Below are 13,372 nucleotides of genomic sequence, written 5' to 3'. Positions count from 1 at the left end.
TCGACGGAAAGAGCCAAATATGCCAACTTTACAGCGCCGTCAAAGTCCTCTTCAAAACTCGCCATACTGCCTAGTTTCAGAGTTTGAGGGGGAGCACAATACGGTAACGCCAGCAACCGGAAGGGGAGGAGTCGCGGCCAAATCCGACGCTAGGCAATAGACGCTGTCCACTTCCGTTCAGCCAGACTAACCTGCCTGTAACACTGCCGGCGTTCTCATCTACCTGCCTGTAACACTGCCGGCGTTCCCGCCTACCTGCCTGTAACGCTGCCGGGGTTCCTGTCTATCTGCCTGTAATTCTGCCAGTGTTCCCGTCTACCTGCCTGTAACACTGCCGGCCTTCCTGTCTACCTGCCTGTAACCATTGTTGTGCCTGAACGCGTTCATTGAACGATAGTTCATGAACTCGTTCATATTTTCGGCGAACGTGAACTGAACGTACTGTATTACTGCCTGATGACCGTTGCTGTGAACTCGTTCATTCTGGTGTCTGTGAACGGAATGCTCACTCGGTTTAACTTCGTTCAATAGGGGGGTTATTTGTTTATCAACAGGGCGGATGCGTGCGCAGAATGAGAACATTTGTTTGACCGGTTGCCATGGTTATCTGTGTGGTTAATTTGCAGTTGCGGTGTTGTCAGCTTACTGTTACATTAAACTGTAATCAGAAAATGGGGTTATATGCTATAGACCTATAGTATCTGTGGTATGAAGGCTGGGACGAATTTAAAATTATAAATATGTACACTTTATGTTGAAAGTATAGACCGTCCCGATTCCCATTGAAACGAATGACGCAGTGATTATTCTTCAAAACGAGAGCTGTTGAATTGTGAAAAAGGAATTAAACTGTAATCAGACAACGCGGTTATATGCTGTAGAGTAGACCCAATTATCTGTGGTATAAAGGCTGAGACGAATTTCGAATCATAATTATGTACAATCCATAACGTTAGCTCTCAAGCTCATAGCTCAGCGGACTAAAATACCTCCTAGAATCATTGCTTGTTGGCCGTAAACGGAAAGGGGGGCTGTTTGTAGTCATTTCGCTCGGTTCTCCGACTCAACAGTGGGGCTAGAACCGAGCGAAAAGACTACAACCAAATTTGAAGACCCCCCTTTTCTGTTTTCGGCCAACGAACAATGAGTCTCCCAACAGAAATCAATGGGGTTTACAAAATGCGATAGAAACTGTATTTCGCTACGATGCTTGATTCAACCACTCTATTTCATCCTAGACAAAACACAAAGTGGGCTCAATGTTCAAAATACCGGAAAAAAATAATATCTCACAGCAACATATTGAAAGAAAGAACTATGAACTAGTTAATTTTTTGGAACTGTGAACTTAGTTCAAAATGTTGAATTATGAACGTTCAACTGAACTAGTTCATTTTAAAATTTGTGAACTGAGCTTTGAACTTTGAACTAGTTCACGTAGAAGGTGAACTTTCCCAACACTGCCTGCAATGCTGCCGGCGTTCCTGTCTCTATTATGTCCTCAGTAAAGAATTTAAACTAATGCCTTCGGGGCGGCGCTACTGTTCAATCAGGACAAGAACAATGAGGTACTCCCACTCTTTTATCCCTGCAACCGTCAGGTTACTAAATCATGACAAAAGTCAGGAGTAGGTGGAGAGCACACCAGTGTTGCTGGGTGTTTCCGGGGGCAGGGTGGTTGTTACTGACAGGCTGAAATGAATTGTGAGTTAAATGTGTGTGTTGGACTGCCTTTGATATATGTTTTCGTCTACCTCCTATTGCTATTTATTGTATTTATTAAGTAATTTATTATGTGAGACTGGAAACTTTGAACGAAATTGCCCATCTTGGGATAAATAAAGTTTTTCTAATCTAATCTACCTGCCTGTAAAGCTGCCTGCCTTCCTGCCTTTCCATCTCCCTCAGCTCAGCTTTCCTACCGTCCTCATTCCCCATTTCCCCTACAATAAACCCCTGGCTAATCCTCTTCCCCCCATGGTCTGCTTCTGTGTTTCTGGTACCCCCGCGTTTTGGAAAGAACAGCTGAACCGCACATCTAACCCTCTGTTAGCTGTGCCTTGTCGATAGCCAATATAATCTAAGAAAGAAAGACAAAGTCCTACAGAATAGCTGTAACGCTGCCTGCCTTCCTGTCTACCTGCCTGTAACGGTAATAGCTTTTATCCAAAGTTAGCAGTTAGGGTTCAGTGCTCAGGGTCACTTCAACGCAGCTAGGAGGATCTGTGTGTGTTACTACAGCTTACATAGGGTCGCTGAGGAACCAGTGCACAATAAATCAAACCCAGGGTAGAGGTCCTGGGTGAATGTGGACTCGAAGGTGTGGATGTGTGTCAGTGTGTCTTTAGACCTAACTACACCTGGGGAAACTCTGTAGAAGGACAGAGTGCCAGCAGGCCGGTCCAGATACACTCCTACTCTCTTAGAGCCAGCGGGGGGGAGACGTATGTCTGTTTTTCTACCGTTGTACCAGGCACAGTAACGATCACCATGACATTCAAGACTCCAGGACTTCGATCCAAGCCTGTTGTCACAACCCACTTGGCTCCTGGTGATTCTTACTCTCTGGGTCACAACTATCAAAACCACTCCTTTGCAAACTACCTCCCAGTATCTGCGGCCAGTCAGAACCTCTCTACACAACACCTTTCTAAAGGGTTGCTTTGTGTGATCAGGATACTCTTCAACAAGCGTCACCTCTCTGTCCCCAGACAGATAGAGTCTTCTGTTGGCCGTGTTTGGGTCCAGTGTGAGATCACAGGCATCTGACAAGAGAACAAGACACTATTAGGGGGCTGAAATTAGACAACTATCCAACCCAAGTGTCAGCCATATCAAGGAGTCCGACTTTTTAAGCAAATAATTATTCAGTTATTCAAATAATGTGAATAACATTATTATTAATATGACCTAAACCACTACATAAATATAATATTATTATTAATAATAATAATAATAATAATAATAATAATGATACAAATAACCAAATGCTAATAATTGTGCACTACTACTACCAATAATAATTATAATATACTCAAAATAATTAATTATATCACTTAAAAATCGATGATTAATATTTATTTTTATTAAATTTGCATAGTATTAATATTATTGTTAATATTATTAATAACATTCAAATTAGCTTCAGCAACAGGTTTGGTTGCATGATGCTGGAAACATCCACAGATACTTGAGAGTTTTTTATTAACAGTTCAATGAAGATCCATGATGTCAACCATCATCTTCATCCCCATCAGTGGCGTCACTAGGCTGTTTCATTATTTATTTAGCCCCGAATCTCATTTAGTCTAGTCTAGTCCATCTAGATAATCCTTCTGGCAAGAGAATAAACGATTTAAAAACATAACCAGACTGTTTACCTCAAGTAAATTAACCTATCCCATCTCCAGTCATATATATATATATAAATATATACATACATATATATATGTAAGGTCTGTCTCACTTGTATTCATTTGACTCTGAAAAAACTTGAATGGAACTTTAGATTTCTGGGGATAAGCAGCACAGCAGTCAGGAAGCTATAATAAACTGTGTATTTTGTGTATTTCTGTAAAGCATTATGAAAAAATGTGCATGCGCAATAAAGCAAACAATTTTTTGCCGCACGCGCGTTCCCTCTGGGCTAAGCCCCGGATATTTCAGAAACCTAGAAACGCCCCTGATTCCCAGTAGTATTTGAATCAATGTCACTTAATGCTTTGTGGATGGACTGAATAGTTAGTGTATGGTGAGAATAATCAAACTAATGCGACTCTTACACTTCTTTAGGGCTGGTTTCAGTGCTTGCTCTTCACAGTGCATCATTCTGGGGGGTAAACAGATGGAGAGCAGCAAACTGAAATATTGACACTATGACCTGATGTATTCATTGGTTTGCAAGCAAAATGTACACAATATTATCATTATTATTAACAGCATAATAGGGAGAACATGGCAGTCCATTCTAATCCTAGGAGGAGACATTGGCACTTTGCTGCCCTCTCCATACCTGAGAGTTTCAAGTTTCCACGATTGATCCTCCAGTCCAGCAGAGAGCAGGGTGAATCCTGAGTCTCCTGGATGATTGTAGCTCAGGTCTAGAGCTTTCAGGTGGGAGGGGTTAGAGCTCAGAGCTGTGGCCAGAGAATCACAGCCTCCCTGTGTGACCAAGCAGCCAGACAACCTACACCCACACAAACACACAGTCATGAATCTGTTTCATGAATAATGATTTACTATTTCATAATCACCTGGTTGAGTAAAACTGACCTGAGAGTTTCCAGTTTACACTGTGGACTCCTCAGTCCAGCAGAGAGCAGCTTCACTCCTGAATCCTTCAGATCATTGGTACTCAGGTCCAGCTCTCTCAGACTGGGGGACTTGGAGCTGAGAACTGAGGCTAGAGCTTCGCAGCATTTCTCTGACAGATTACAGCCAGCCAGCCTAAAATCAACATGAAGGTACTATCAACGCTTAATGGCTATTTTGGCCGTTTAGCTATACTTCATACTCCATGTAAAAAAAGATTAACCATATCAACGCATTGTATTCTTTTTTTCAGCACAACCTCATCTATATTGCCGGACAAATTCATCCGTCCCTTTGAGATACTGATTCAACACGCAGGTCATTGTAAAAAAGCGAAATAGATTTGACTTCAAAAGGAACATTATATCATTCGGAACAAACTGTTTGGAATCCATCAAATCTATGTTTCAAGCAAAAACATGATGATACAAAAATTTGTTTGAGAATGTAATGCATTTGGGACTGTAGGGACCCATGGAAGGACGGGTTGGACTTGCCGATCGATTGTGTTTGGTTTGGTTGTCCAAAACCCAATGCTCTATAACAACACAATCTATCGCCACTAGCAAATGTGTGTAGAACTTGGTCCACACAATCCATGGACACGTATACATGGACGCCCCATTGTCTGCCTGAACCCGCAGCATCGAAACGTTGGCGGCGCCGCCATATTGGAGAGGCCAAGACTAGCCTGTAAAAAAATACAAGAGAACGGGGGAGCTGTGCTTATTTATTTTCTCACTACAAAACACATGAACCTTGAATAAAACGACTCATTGAATTTGGTTGAGAGATGTAAACGTTATAGTGCTCTATATCCAGAATGACTGGAGACACCTTTACTGTTTACGGGCCAGTCTCTGCCTCTCCAATATGGCGGCAACGTTAATGTACGGTAAGGCCAATGCGGAGTCTATGTATATGTCTATAGCTATAACGTTACTTTTTTACAATTATTTTTAGTTATAGACATGACAAAGTTATACAGACGGATGGAAAGACAGGGATGGGTTAACCACCTACACCGACCCGCAAGGCCCAAATGATGTAACCCTCTCTTCCACCTGAGCCAATGCTGTTATACGATAGAAAATCACTATCATGGCCCCATTCTGCTCTTTTTAAAGAAAAGGTTACATCAAGGATGTTTCTCATCTAAATAAGCATCTTATAGTATTAGTTATTATATCAAAAATATTGAATGCTACTGATTTCATCAAACTAGCATGTTTAACCGCACATTAAATATAACTTACCTTAGAGTTTCCAGTCTACAGTGTGGACTGCCCAGTCCAGCAGAGAGCATCTTCACTCCTGAATCCTGCAGATCATTGTTACTCAGGTCCAGCTCTATCAGACTGGAGGGGCTGGAGCTGAGAGCTGAGGCCAGAGCTTCACAGCATCTCTCGGACAGATGACAGCCTTTCAGTCTTGTGAATATAAATGCATATTTCATATTTAAAAGGATGACAGACTCTAAAAAATCCAGCGACTATAAACTTTTTTTTAGGACACAACAGATCCCTCCGTCATCAACACTGCAAAAACATTCTCCATCCGAACCTCTCCTCTCTGCCAATCACATGTCTCCCTGTTCATCAAACAACAGAGAATCAAAATAAAAGTCTCAAAGAAGCCTATAACCAATACATTTTATGTGCTGAGTTGTTGCTATACAAACTATGTAGCAACAACTAAACGTTGTATTATTGTAGGATTATTTAGGCTTGTAAATATTAATATATTTATTTACTTATTTTAGATTGCTACTGTTTTATACCTATGTTGAATCTTTAGATATAATATTTTGTACACAACAAGTACAATAAAACTGACCTGAGAGTTTCCAGTCTACAGTGTGGACTCTCCAGTTCAGCAGAGAGCAGCTTCACTCCTGAATCCTGCAGATCATTGGAACTCAGGTCCAGTTCTCTCAGACTGGAGGAGCTTGAGCTGAGAGCTGAAGCCAGAGCTTCACAGCATCTTTCGGACATATGACAGCCATTCAGCCTTTAATGAACAATGGATACGAACATGTTAGATCCCTCAATCTTTTATATGAAATAAATGCTGGTTCTATAACTTGAATACTGATTTGAATGTCCAGCATACAGTGCTACAACGGTAAGGGATAATCCAAGACAAGATGTGCTGTCATCAAAAAAGATGGAACTACAGGGTTACCAATTAGTGCATTTTCAAATCTCTAAAATAAAGTGCTTGATTAATATCACCTTGCGATTCTGTCACATAAACTTTTATCTCACACTATTTGTTGTGTTCCTGGTACCACAAATGATTCGACCAGAAATGGATGGGTCAGACTAATTCCTGAGAGGATCAGTTAACATGAGATTTGTATGGAATGTAGGAGTTATTGCTCCAGTAAGTAGCGATGATCTTAGTCCCATCTGAGTCCTTCAAATGTACTACTTTGTAGACTACAATATATTTCCTGTACTGAATAAGTACTGCACATATAATATACACAAAAATGCTTCCTACTGGTATGATGTCATTGGTATTGACCACTCAAGTCTGTCTTTATGACTTTGAAATGTCAAACCGATGATAGTTAATATATGTATGTGGTCAGTGCACCTACAGAGATGTTTTGGAGGCTTTGATCACTGGCAGCAGCCTGAGAAGACCCTCCTCTGAAGCAGAGTAGTTCTTCAGGTCAAACACGTCCACTTCTGATGACAGTAGGATGAAGACCAGAGCTGACCACTGAGAAGGGGAGAGAGATTCTCTGGAGAGAATTCCTGATATCAGGCACTGCTGGATCTCCTTCACTAGAGAATGGTCGCCCAGCTCATTCAGACAGTGGAACAGATTAATGCTTCTCTCTGGAGAAAGATCTCCACTGATCTTCTCCTTGAAGATCTGGGTGAACACTCCTGAGCACACTGAGGCTTCGTTGGCATTGATGTCACACTCGGCCAGTTCTGCCTTGTGGAAGATCAGGTTGCCTTTCTTCAGCTGGTTAAAAGCCAGTTTTCCCAGAATAACAATGATCTCTCTACTCTCTTTACTCCAGTGCTGATATGGTTCAGCTCTCCTATGATACTTTCTGTCCCCTTTGATCGACTGAACCCTCAGGAAGTGGATGTACATTTGAGTCAGGGTATTGGGTATCCTTTCTCCTCTCCAGGACATTTCAAAGAAGTTCTCCACAACTGTAGCAGTGATCCAACAGAAGAGTGGGATGTGACACATGATGTGGAGGCTTCGTGATTTCTTGACGTGGGAGATGATTGTCATGGCCTGCTTCTCGTCTCTGAATCTCTTCCTGAAGTACTCCTCCTTCTGTGGGTCAGTGAACCCTCTCACCTCTGTCACCATGTCAACACACTCAGCAGGGATCTGATTGGCTGCAGCAGGGCGTGTGGTTATCCAGATACGAGCAGAGGGAAGCAGGTCTCCCCTGATGAGGTTGGTCAGCAGCCTGTCCACCGAGGTGGACTCTGTGACATCAGTCAAGATCTTGTTGTTCTTGAAGTCCAGAGGAAGTCGACACTCATCCAGAGCCTGAAAGATGAAGACAACTTGGTGCTGGTCGTATCTGCAGATTCCTGCTTCTTTGGTCTTAATAAAGAAGTGATGAAGAAGTTCCACCAAGCTTAATTTTTCATTTTTCAATGAATTCAGCTCTCTGAATAGTAAGGGAAATGTGAAGTGTATGTCTTGGTTGGATGTGCCTTCAGCCCAGTCCAGAGTGAACTTTTGTGCCAAGATGGTTTTACCAATGCCTGCAACTCCAATTGTCAATATTGTTCTGATTGGTTGTTTTCGTCCAGGTAGGAGTTTAAATAGGTCTTCACATTTGATTGTTATTTCCTCCTTTGCTTGTTTCCTGTAAATTTTTTCAATCAGTCTGATCTCATGCTCCTTGTTGACCTCTCCACTGCCTCCCCCTGTGATATAGATCTCTGTGTAGATATCATTCAGAGGTGTATGCTTTCCTGCTTGAACTAATCCCTCAAACACACGCTGGGTCTTTTCCCTAGACCAAGTCTTGAATCTAGCCACAGCAGGACTTTCAGGTTCTTCAGGAAGAACGCTCTGGAAAAGAACAAACATTGATGAGAACATCACTCTGAACTAACCGAGGACATCAGATCCATCTGTCCTACAGCCAGAACAGACATCTTGCCTGATTACGACCTCAATACAGTGTCACGGGATTTCTATAGATTCGGCACACGTGTTCCAACCAGAATCAACAATGTAACTGCTGATAAGGTTACCAAACTGTTTGGTATGTATATGTATATTATGGATTTCAGTTGAATTAGTTGCATCAGATTAACGTGTGAATAAGTATTAATGCCGATAGCCAACTCCCTGTAACTATTCTATATTTCTAGCTGTAAACCAAGTGTAGAGGTTAACCGTAGTTCTGCATTTATTTCTAAATGTTTCGATTACCATTGCATTGGATTGACATCTGAGTGACTTTCCTTACATGACTAAACGTGGTGTTCAGTTGAAATATCCATTTAATAGATCCCCATAGCAATTATATATTTTTAGGCTGTTAAAGTCAGAAATTGATTATCACATTATCCCTGTTACACTGAAATACACAAGTTACATAGTCATGCATCAAGGGTCGTGGTTGGTCTATTGGTCAGCGCAATTCCAGGACTAATTCTGAATTGCGCCCACTTCATTTCATGGGCCCAGAAATTAAGTGGTTTGTTTATTTACAGCTCAGTTAAAGGTATTGTTGTACATTTAAACACCTTGGAGGTCTGCTCTGTTTGATGATGCTGCTCAGACTGACCACTGGTAACCTTTGACCTCTTCTGGTGTTGTCTGTTGAGAAAAAAACACACAGAGAATCACACATACATGTCCGTATGTGCACATACACACTTATGAGATGAGGAGGCAAAAAAAACGACGAGACCCACTGTTCGTTATATTATATTTTGAGTACTTTCCTTACATTATCCCCAATTGTTTGCAACAATGTCCAAGCCAGAGAAATCCCTACTTTTATCATGGTAAGGGCCCGCTACATTTGGCAGTATGCCCATGCCTTCATATGCCGTTTACCCCCTTACTTCCGGGGAAACACGCAAAAACAGTAACATACCAGAGACTTCATTTATTAATATGATATTTCAATATCAGTCTAGCTTATAATTATGTGTTACTTTGCCAAATGGCTCATGCCAGTCTCAAAGATAATGCAGTGTTTTCCACACATACATTTCCCATACATTAACTATTTCTTAAGGATATTTTCATGACTCAGTATTCGGGATGTGGAAAAAAACTAAAGAAATACCAAATACTCAGAGACATCTCTGGGTTAATTGCGTTTCAGTTAGGCTGTTGTTTAGGGAAGGATATTGACCAAGGAATGGCTCTATAGAGAGGAGTGCTGCTGCCCGAGCGCCTCCCGAGCAGGTAAACACAGCTAGACACACATGACAGATACCATTGATCGCGTGGTTATTACCCCGCCTAACATCGCTGTAATTCAGATTGTGAATCTCTATTGAAAGTCCAATATTGTAGTATTGAAAAACGTTCAACCCCCCACCGTCAGCTTCCACCACAAGTAGAATCAAATTCTTGTAAGTTCCTGGCCAAATGGCAGGGTCCCTACGACGTCATCGAGCGGGTCGGCGACGTCAACTACCGGGTGAGGCAACCGGGGAGACGCAAGGACGTCCAGGTCTACCACATCAACCTGCTGAAGCAGTGGCATCAACCGACAGCCCAGCGAGAACCAGCCCTCCTGTCCCTGTCCGCACGACTACCCCTGCCCGAGGTACCAGTGGGGGAACAGCTGAGCCCAAGCCAGACCCAGGACATGAAGGAAGTGGTCCTCCAGCACCTCAACGTCTTCTCGGAGCGGCCCGGGAGGACCGCGATCGGCAGCCACGACATCAGGACGGAACCGGGAGTCTGAGTCCGACTCCGGCCCTACCGCATTCCGGAGGCACGGCGGGCCGCCATCCGAGCGGAAGTCATCAGCATGCTACAGATGGGGGTCATCGATGAGTCCCACAGCGCATGGTCCAGCCCGGTGGTCCTGGTCCCCAAACCGGATGGAACGTACCGCTTCAACAACGACTTCCGGAAATTGAATGAAGTGTCGGCCTTCGACGCCTATCCCATGCCCCGCATAGAAGAACTGATAGAGCGGCTGGGCCCGGCCCGGTTCATTACCACCCTGGACCTGACAAAAGGATACTGGCAGGTCCCTTTCACCCAGCGGGCCCGGGAGCAGACAGCGTTCGCCACCCCCAACGGGCTGTACCAGTACACAGTCCTCCCGTTCGGGGTGTACGGGGCGCCTGCGACCTTCCAGCGGATGATGGACCGGGTCCTATGGGCCCACAGAGATTACGCCGCCGCCTACATCGACGACATCGTCGTCCACAGCAGCACCTGGGACCTGCACCTACATCACCTCCGTGCCGTCCTGGGTGCGCTCCGAGCCGCCGGCCTCACGGCCAACCCTAAGAAATGCCGCCTGGGCCTCGAAGAGGCGTCTTACCTGGGCTACCAAGTGGGGAAGGGCAGCGTGAAGCCGCAAGAGGAGAAGGTGAAGACCATCCGGACCTGGCCCCGGCCGAGGACGAAGAAGCAGGTGAAGTCATTCCTTGGACTCGTGGGGTACTACCAACGCTTCATCCCGGCGTTCGCAACACTGGCCAGCCCCCTCCACGAGTTGACGCGGAGGGCTCTGCCTGACCGGGTCGAGTGGACGGAGGAAGTCGAGGAGGCGTTCTCGTGCCTCCGACGGGCCCTCTGCACCGAGCCCCTCCTGATCACCCCGGACTTCAACCTCCCCTTTGTCGTCCACACCGACGCGTCCAAGGTGGGGCTGGGAGCGTTCTTATCCCAGGTCTGGTCGGGCGAGGAGCACCCGGTGACCTATATCAGCCGGAAACTCCTGGCCAGCGAGAAAGCCTACTCGAACGTGGAGAAGGAGGCGCTGGCGATAAAGTGACACTGGAGAAGCTTCGCTACTACCTCCTCGGACGCACCTTCACCCTGGTCACAGACCACACCCCCTGAAGTGGATGGCCACGGCCAAGGATACCAACGCCCGGGTGACGCGCTGGTTCCTGGCTCTGCAGGATTACCACTTCCAGGTGGTCCACCGGCCCGGACGCGCACTGCCAACGCAGACGCACTGTCCCGGAGGGACGCCTGCCTAGGCCTGTCCCGGGGGGTCCCCGACTTGCAGCTGAGGGTGGGGGTGTGTGGCAACCCCGATCCGACGGAGGAGTTCGAGCCCCGCCAGCGCCCTCTCCGCGGGCAGGTAGTCCGCGGGAGATATGTGCCGTTCGGCGCGGCGACGCGGGAGCGCGCATCGAGCACACCTGCGCAAACACGGAGATGTGGAGCACCCGGCGGAAGGACACGGCGGAGCGTTCTTAAGGACCAAGCGCGCACCAGTCAGGGGAGTGCGTCCGAGCTGGAGAGACGCGGTAGGGGGAGACTTCCGAGGCCCACGCTACTGACATTTTGCCTCTCCCCAGGACTAAGCAGAAGGAGACCCAAGGGAGCAAGACGCCGACCCCGCAGGAGGACCAGACTCGGGGCGGTTCCCTTTTTTCCCCAGACCAGGAAGAACCTCATTTAACTTTTAAGTTACCCTTTTTTGCACGAGTGGGAAAACGTAATAAAAACCCGTTAACCCACACCCTGTTTGGTGCATCTCCTTCCTGAATCTCAGCCGCCGACGGTCGGGGTTGCCACTGTGCACACAAACACTTTTTCAAGACTATTGAACATCAGCATCAGTAGGATCTGATCATAGTCAGCTGGTATCTTTTCATTATCTGTTTGAAACTAAGATTCAGATTCAGAAAACATTATTGATCCCAAGAAGGGCAATTCATTTGCAGCTTACCCAGTCCTGGGTCCAGGGCTGTCTGCTCTCTCCTGCTGGACACTTCTGGAAAAACAAGAACCAGGATAAATGGATGTTTGATAGAAGCTGTATCTTTATAATATCTGGTAAAACCCTTACCCCTTCTCAATAGACTGATTTCCATCTTTAAAGTTAAGAGGTTTAGCCATAGACGAGTCACTCTTCATGGAGACACAGCTTGGTCCAGGGGAGTCTGCTCTCTCCTGCTGGACTCTTCTAGAAAAACAAGAACCAGGATTTATGGACGTTTGTAATTCTCTTTATTAAAGTTATTTGAAGCATGATTGTTTTGACCATGGATACGAGCGCTGGGCTAACCCACATAACATTATCTATAGCTGTTTGGGTAATCGGCTCATCTAATTGGCAAGTTAGCAAGTTAAGCAATTTAATTTATATACCTTTTAGTCACGTGACTAAACGTGACTAAAGGTAACATAGATAAAACTTAAAGGCATTAACTCCATCGTGAACACTACTGGTGTTGTCCGTGGAGAAATCACACACATACTGTACACACACAAACACACACACACACACACACACACACACACACACACACACACACACACACACACACACACACACACACACAAACACACACACTCACCTGTATGTGCACACACACACAGACTATTGAACATCAGTATCAGTGGGATCTGATAATAACCAACTATGTATCTTTTCATTGTCTGTTTGAAACCAAGATTCAGATTCTGTCTACTTTATTGATCCCAAGAAGGGTAATTCATATGCAGCTTACCCAGTCCTAACACACAACTTAAAATTAGAGATGTCCGATATTATCGGCCCACCGATATTATCGGCCCGATATTAGCATAAAATGTAATATCGGTCAATATCGGTATCGGATTTTTTTTTGCCTTAAAACCGATTTTCTTTTTTTTTTGTAGCTCAAATAAATGTTTTCAAAATTGTGCAGTACAATGCACATTGTAATTGACTCATATTTGTGCATTTATTCAATTAAGGTTATTGAGTTTTAGTTAAAGAAACATACTGCTATGTTGCACATAGTTGTTCAGGTACAATGTTTTATCATTTGTGAAGTCAAGTTTGCCCTATTTGTTGTGGGCATTGTCAAGATTATCTCAGGGAGAATGTAATCCAAACTGTTGTCTGAGACCATTAAAA

At 44.7% G+C, this 13,372-nt stretch overlaps 1 protein-coding gene across 2 annotated transcripts; it reads right to left on the bottom strand.

Annotated features, from left to right (window-relative positions):
- Positions 1 to 287: 287 nt before the first annotated feature.
- LOC115532558 (NACHT, LRR and PYD domains-containing protein 3) lies at positions 288 to 13,103 on the bottom strand. Of its 2 annotated transcripts, XM_030342414.1 has the most exons (10): positions 12,317 to 13,102; positions 12,197 to 12,241; positions 9,060 to 9,132; positions 6,917 to 8,376; positions 6,148 to 6,321; positions 5,568 to 5,741; positions 4,273 to 4,446; positions 4,013 to 4,186; positions 3,783 to 3,829; positions 288 to 2,765 (listed from the first exon to the last, which is right to left on the bottom strand). In XM_030342414.1, the coding sequence occupies exons 1-10, from the start codon at positions 12,382 to 12,384 to the stop codon at positions 2,236 to 2,238; spliced, it is 2,919 nt and encodes a 972-aa protein (XP_030198274.1). In that variant the 5' UTR covers positions 12,385 to 13,102; the 3' UTR covers positions 288 to 2,235. The 2 variants fall into 2 exon arrangements, with proteins under 2 accessions (XP_030198274.1, XP_030198275.1); XM_030342415.1 differs by lacking the exons at positions 4,273 to 4,446; positions 5,568 to 5,741 and having other exon boundaries at positions 12,317 to 13,103.
- Positions 13,104 to 13,372: the final 269 nt, after the last annotated feature.

The sequence above is a fragment of the Gadus morhua genome, chromosome 19, assembly GCF_902167405.1.
Source record: "Gadus morhua chromosome 19, gadMor3.0, whole genome shotgun sequence".
Lineage (NCBI taxonomy): Eukaryota > Metazoa > Chordata > Actinopteri > Gadiformes > Gadidae > Gadus > Gadus morhua.
Note: the sequence above shows the minus strand (reverse complement) of the source record. Positions and strands in the feature narration are given on the sequence as shown.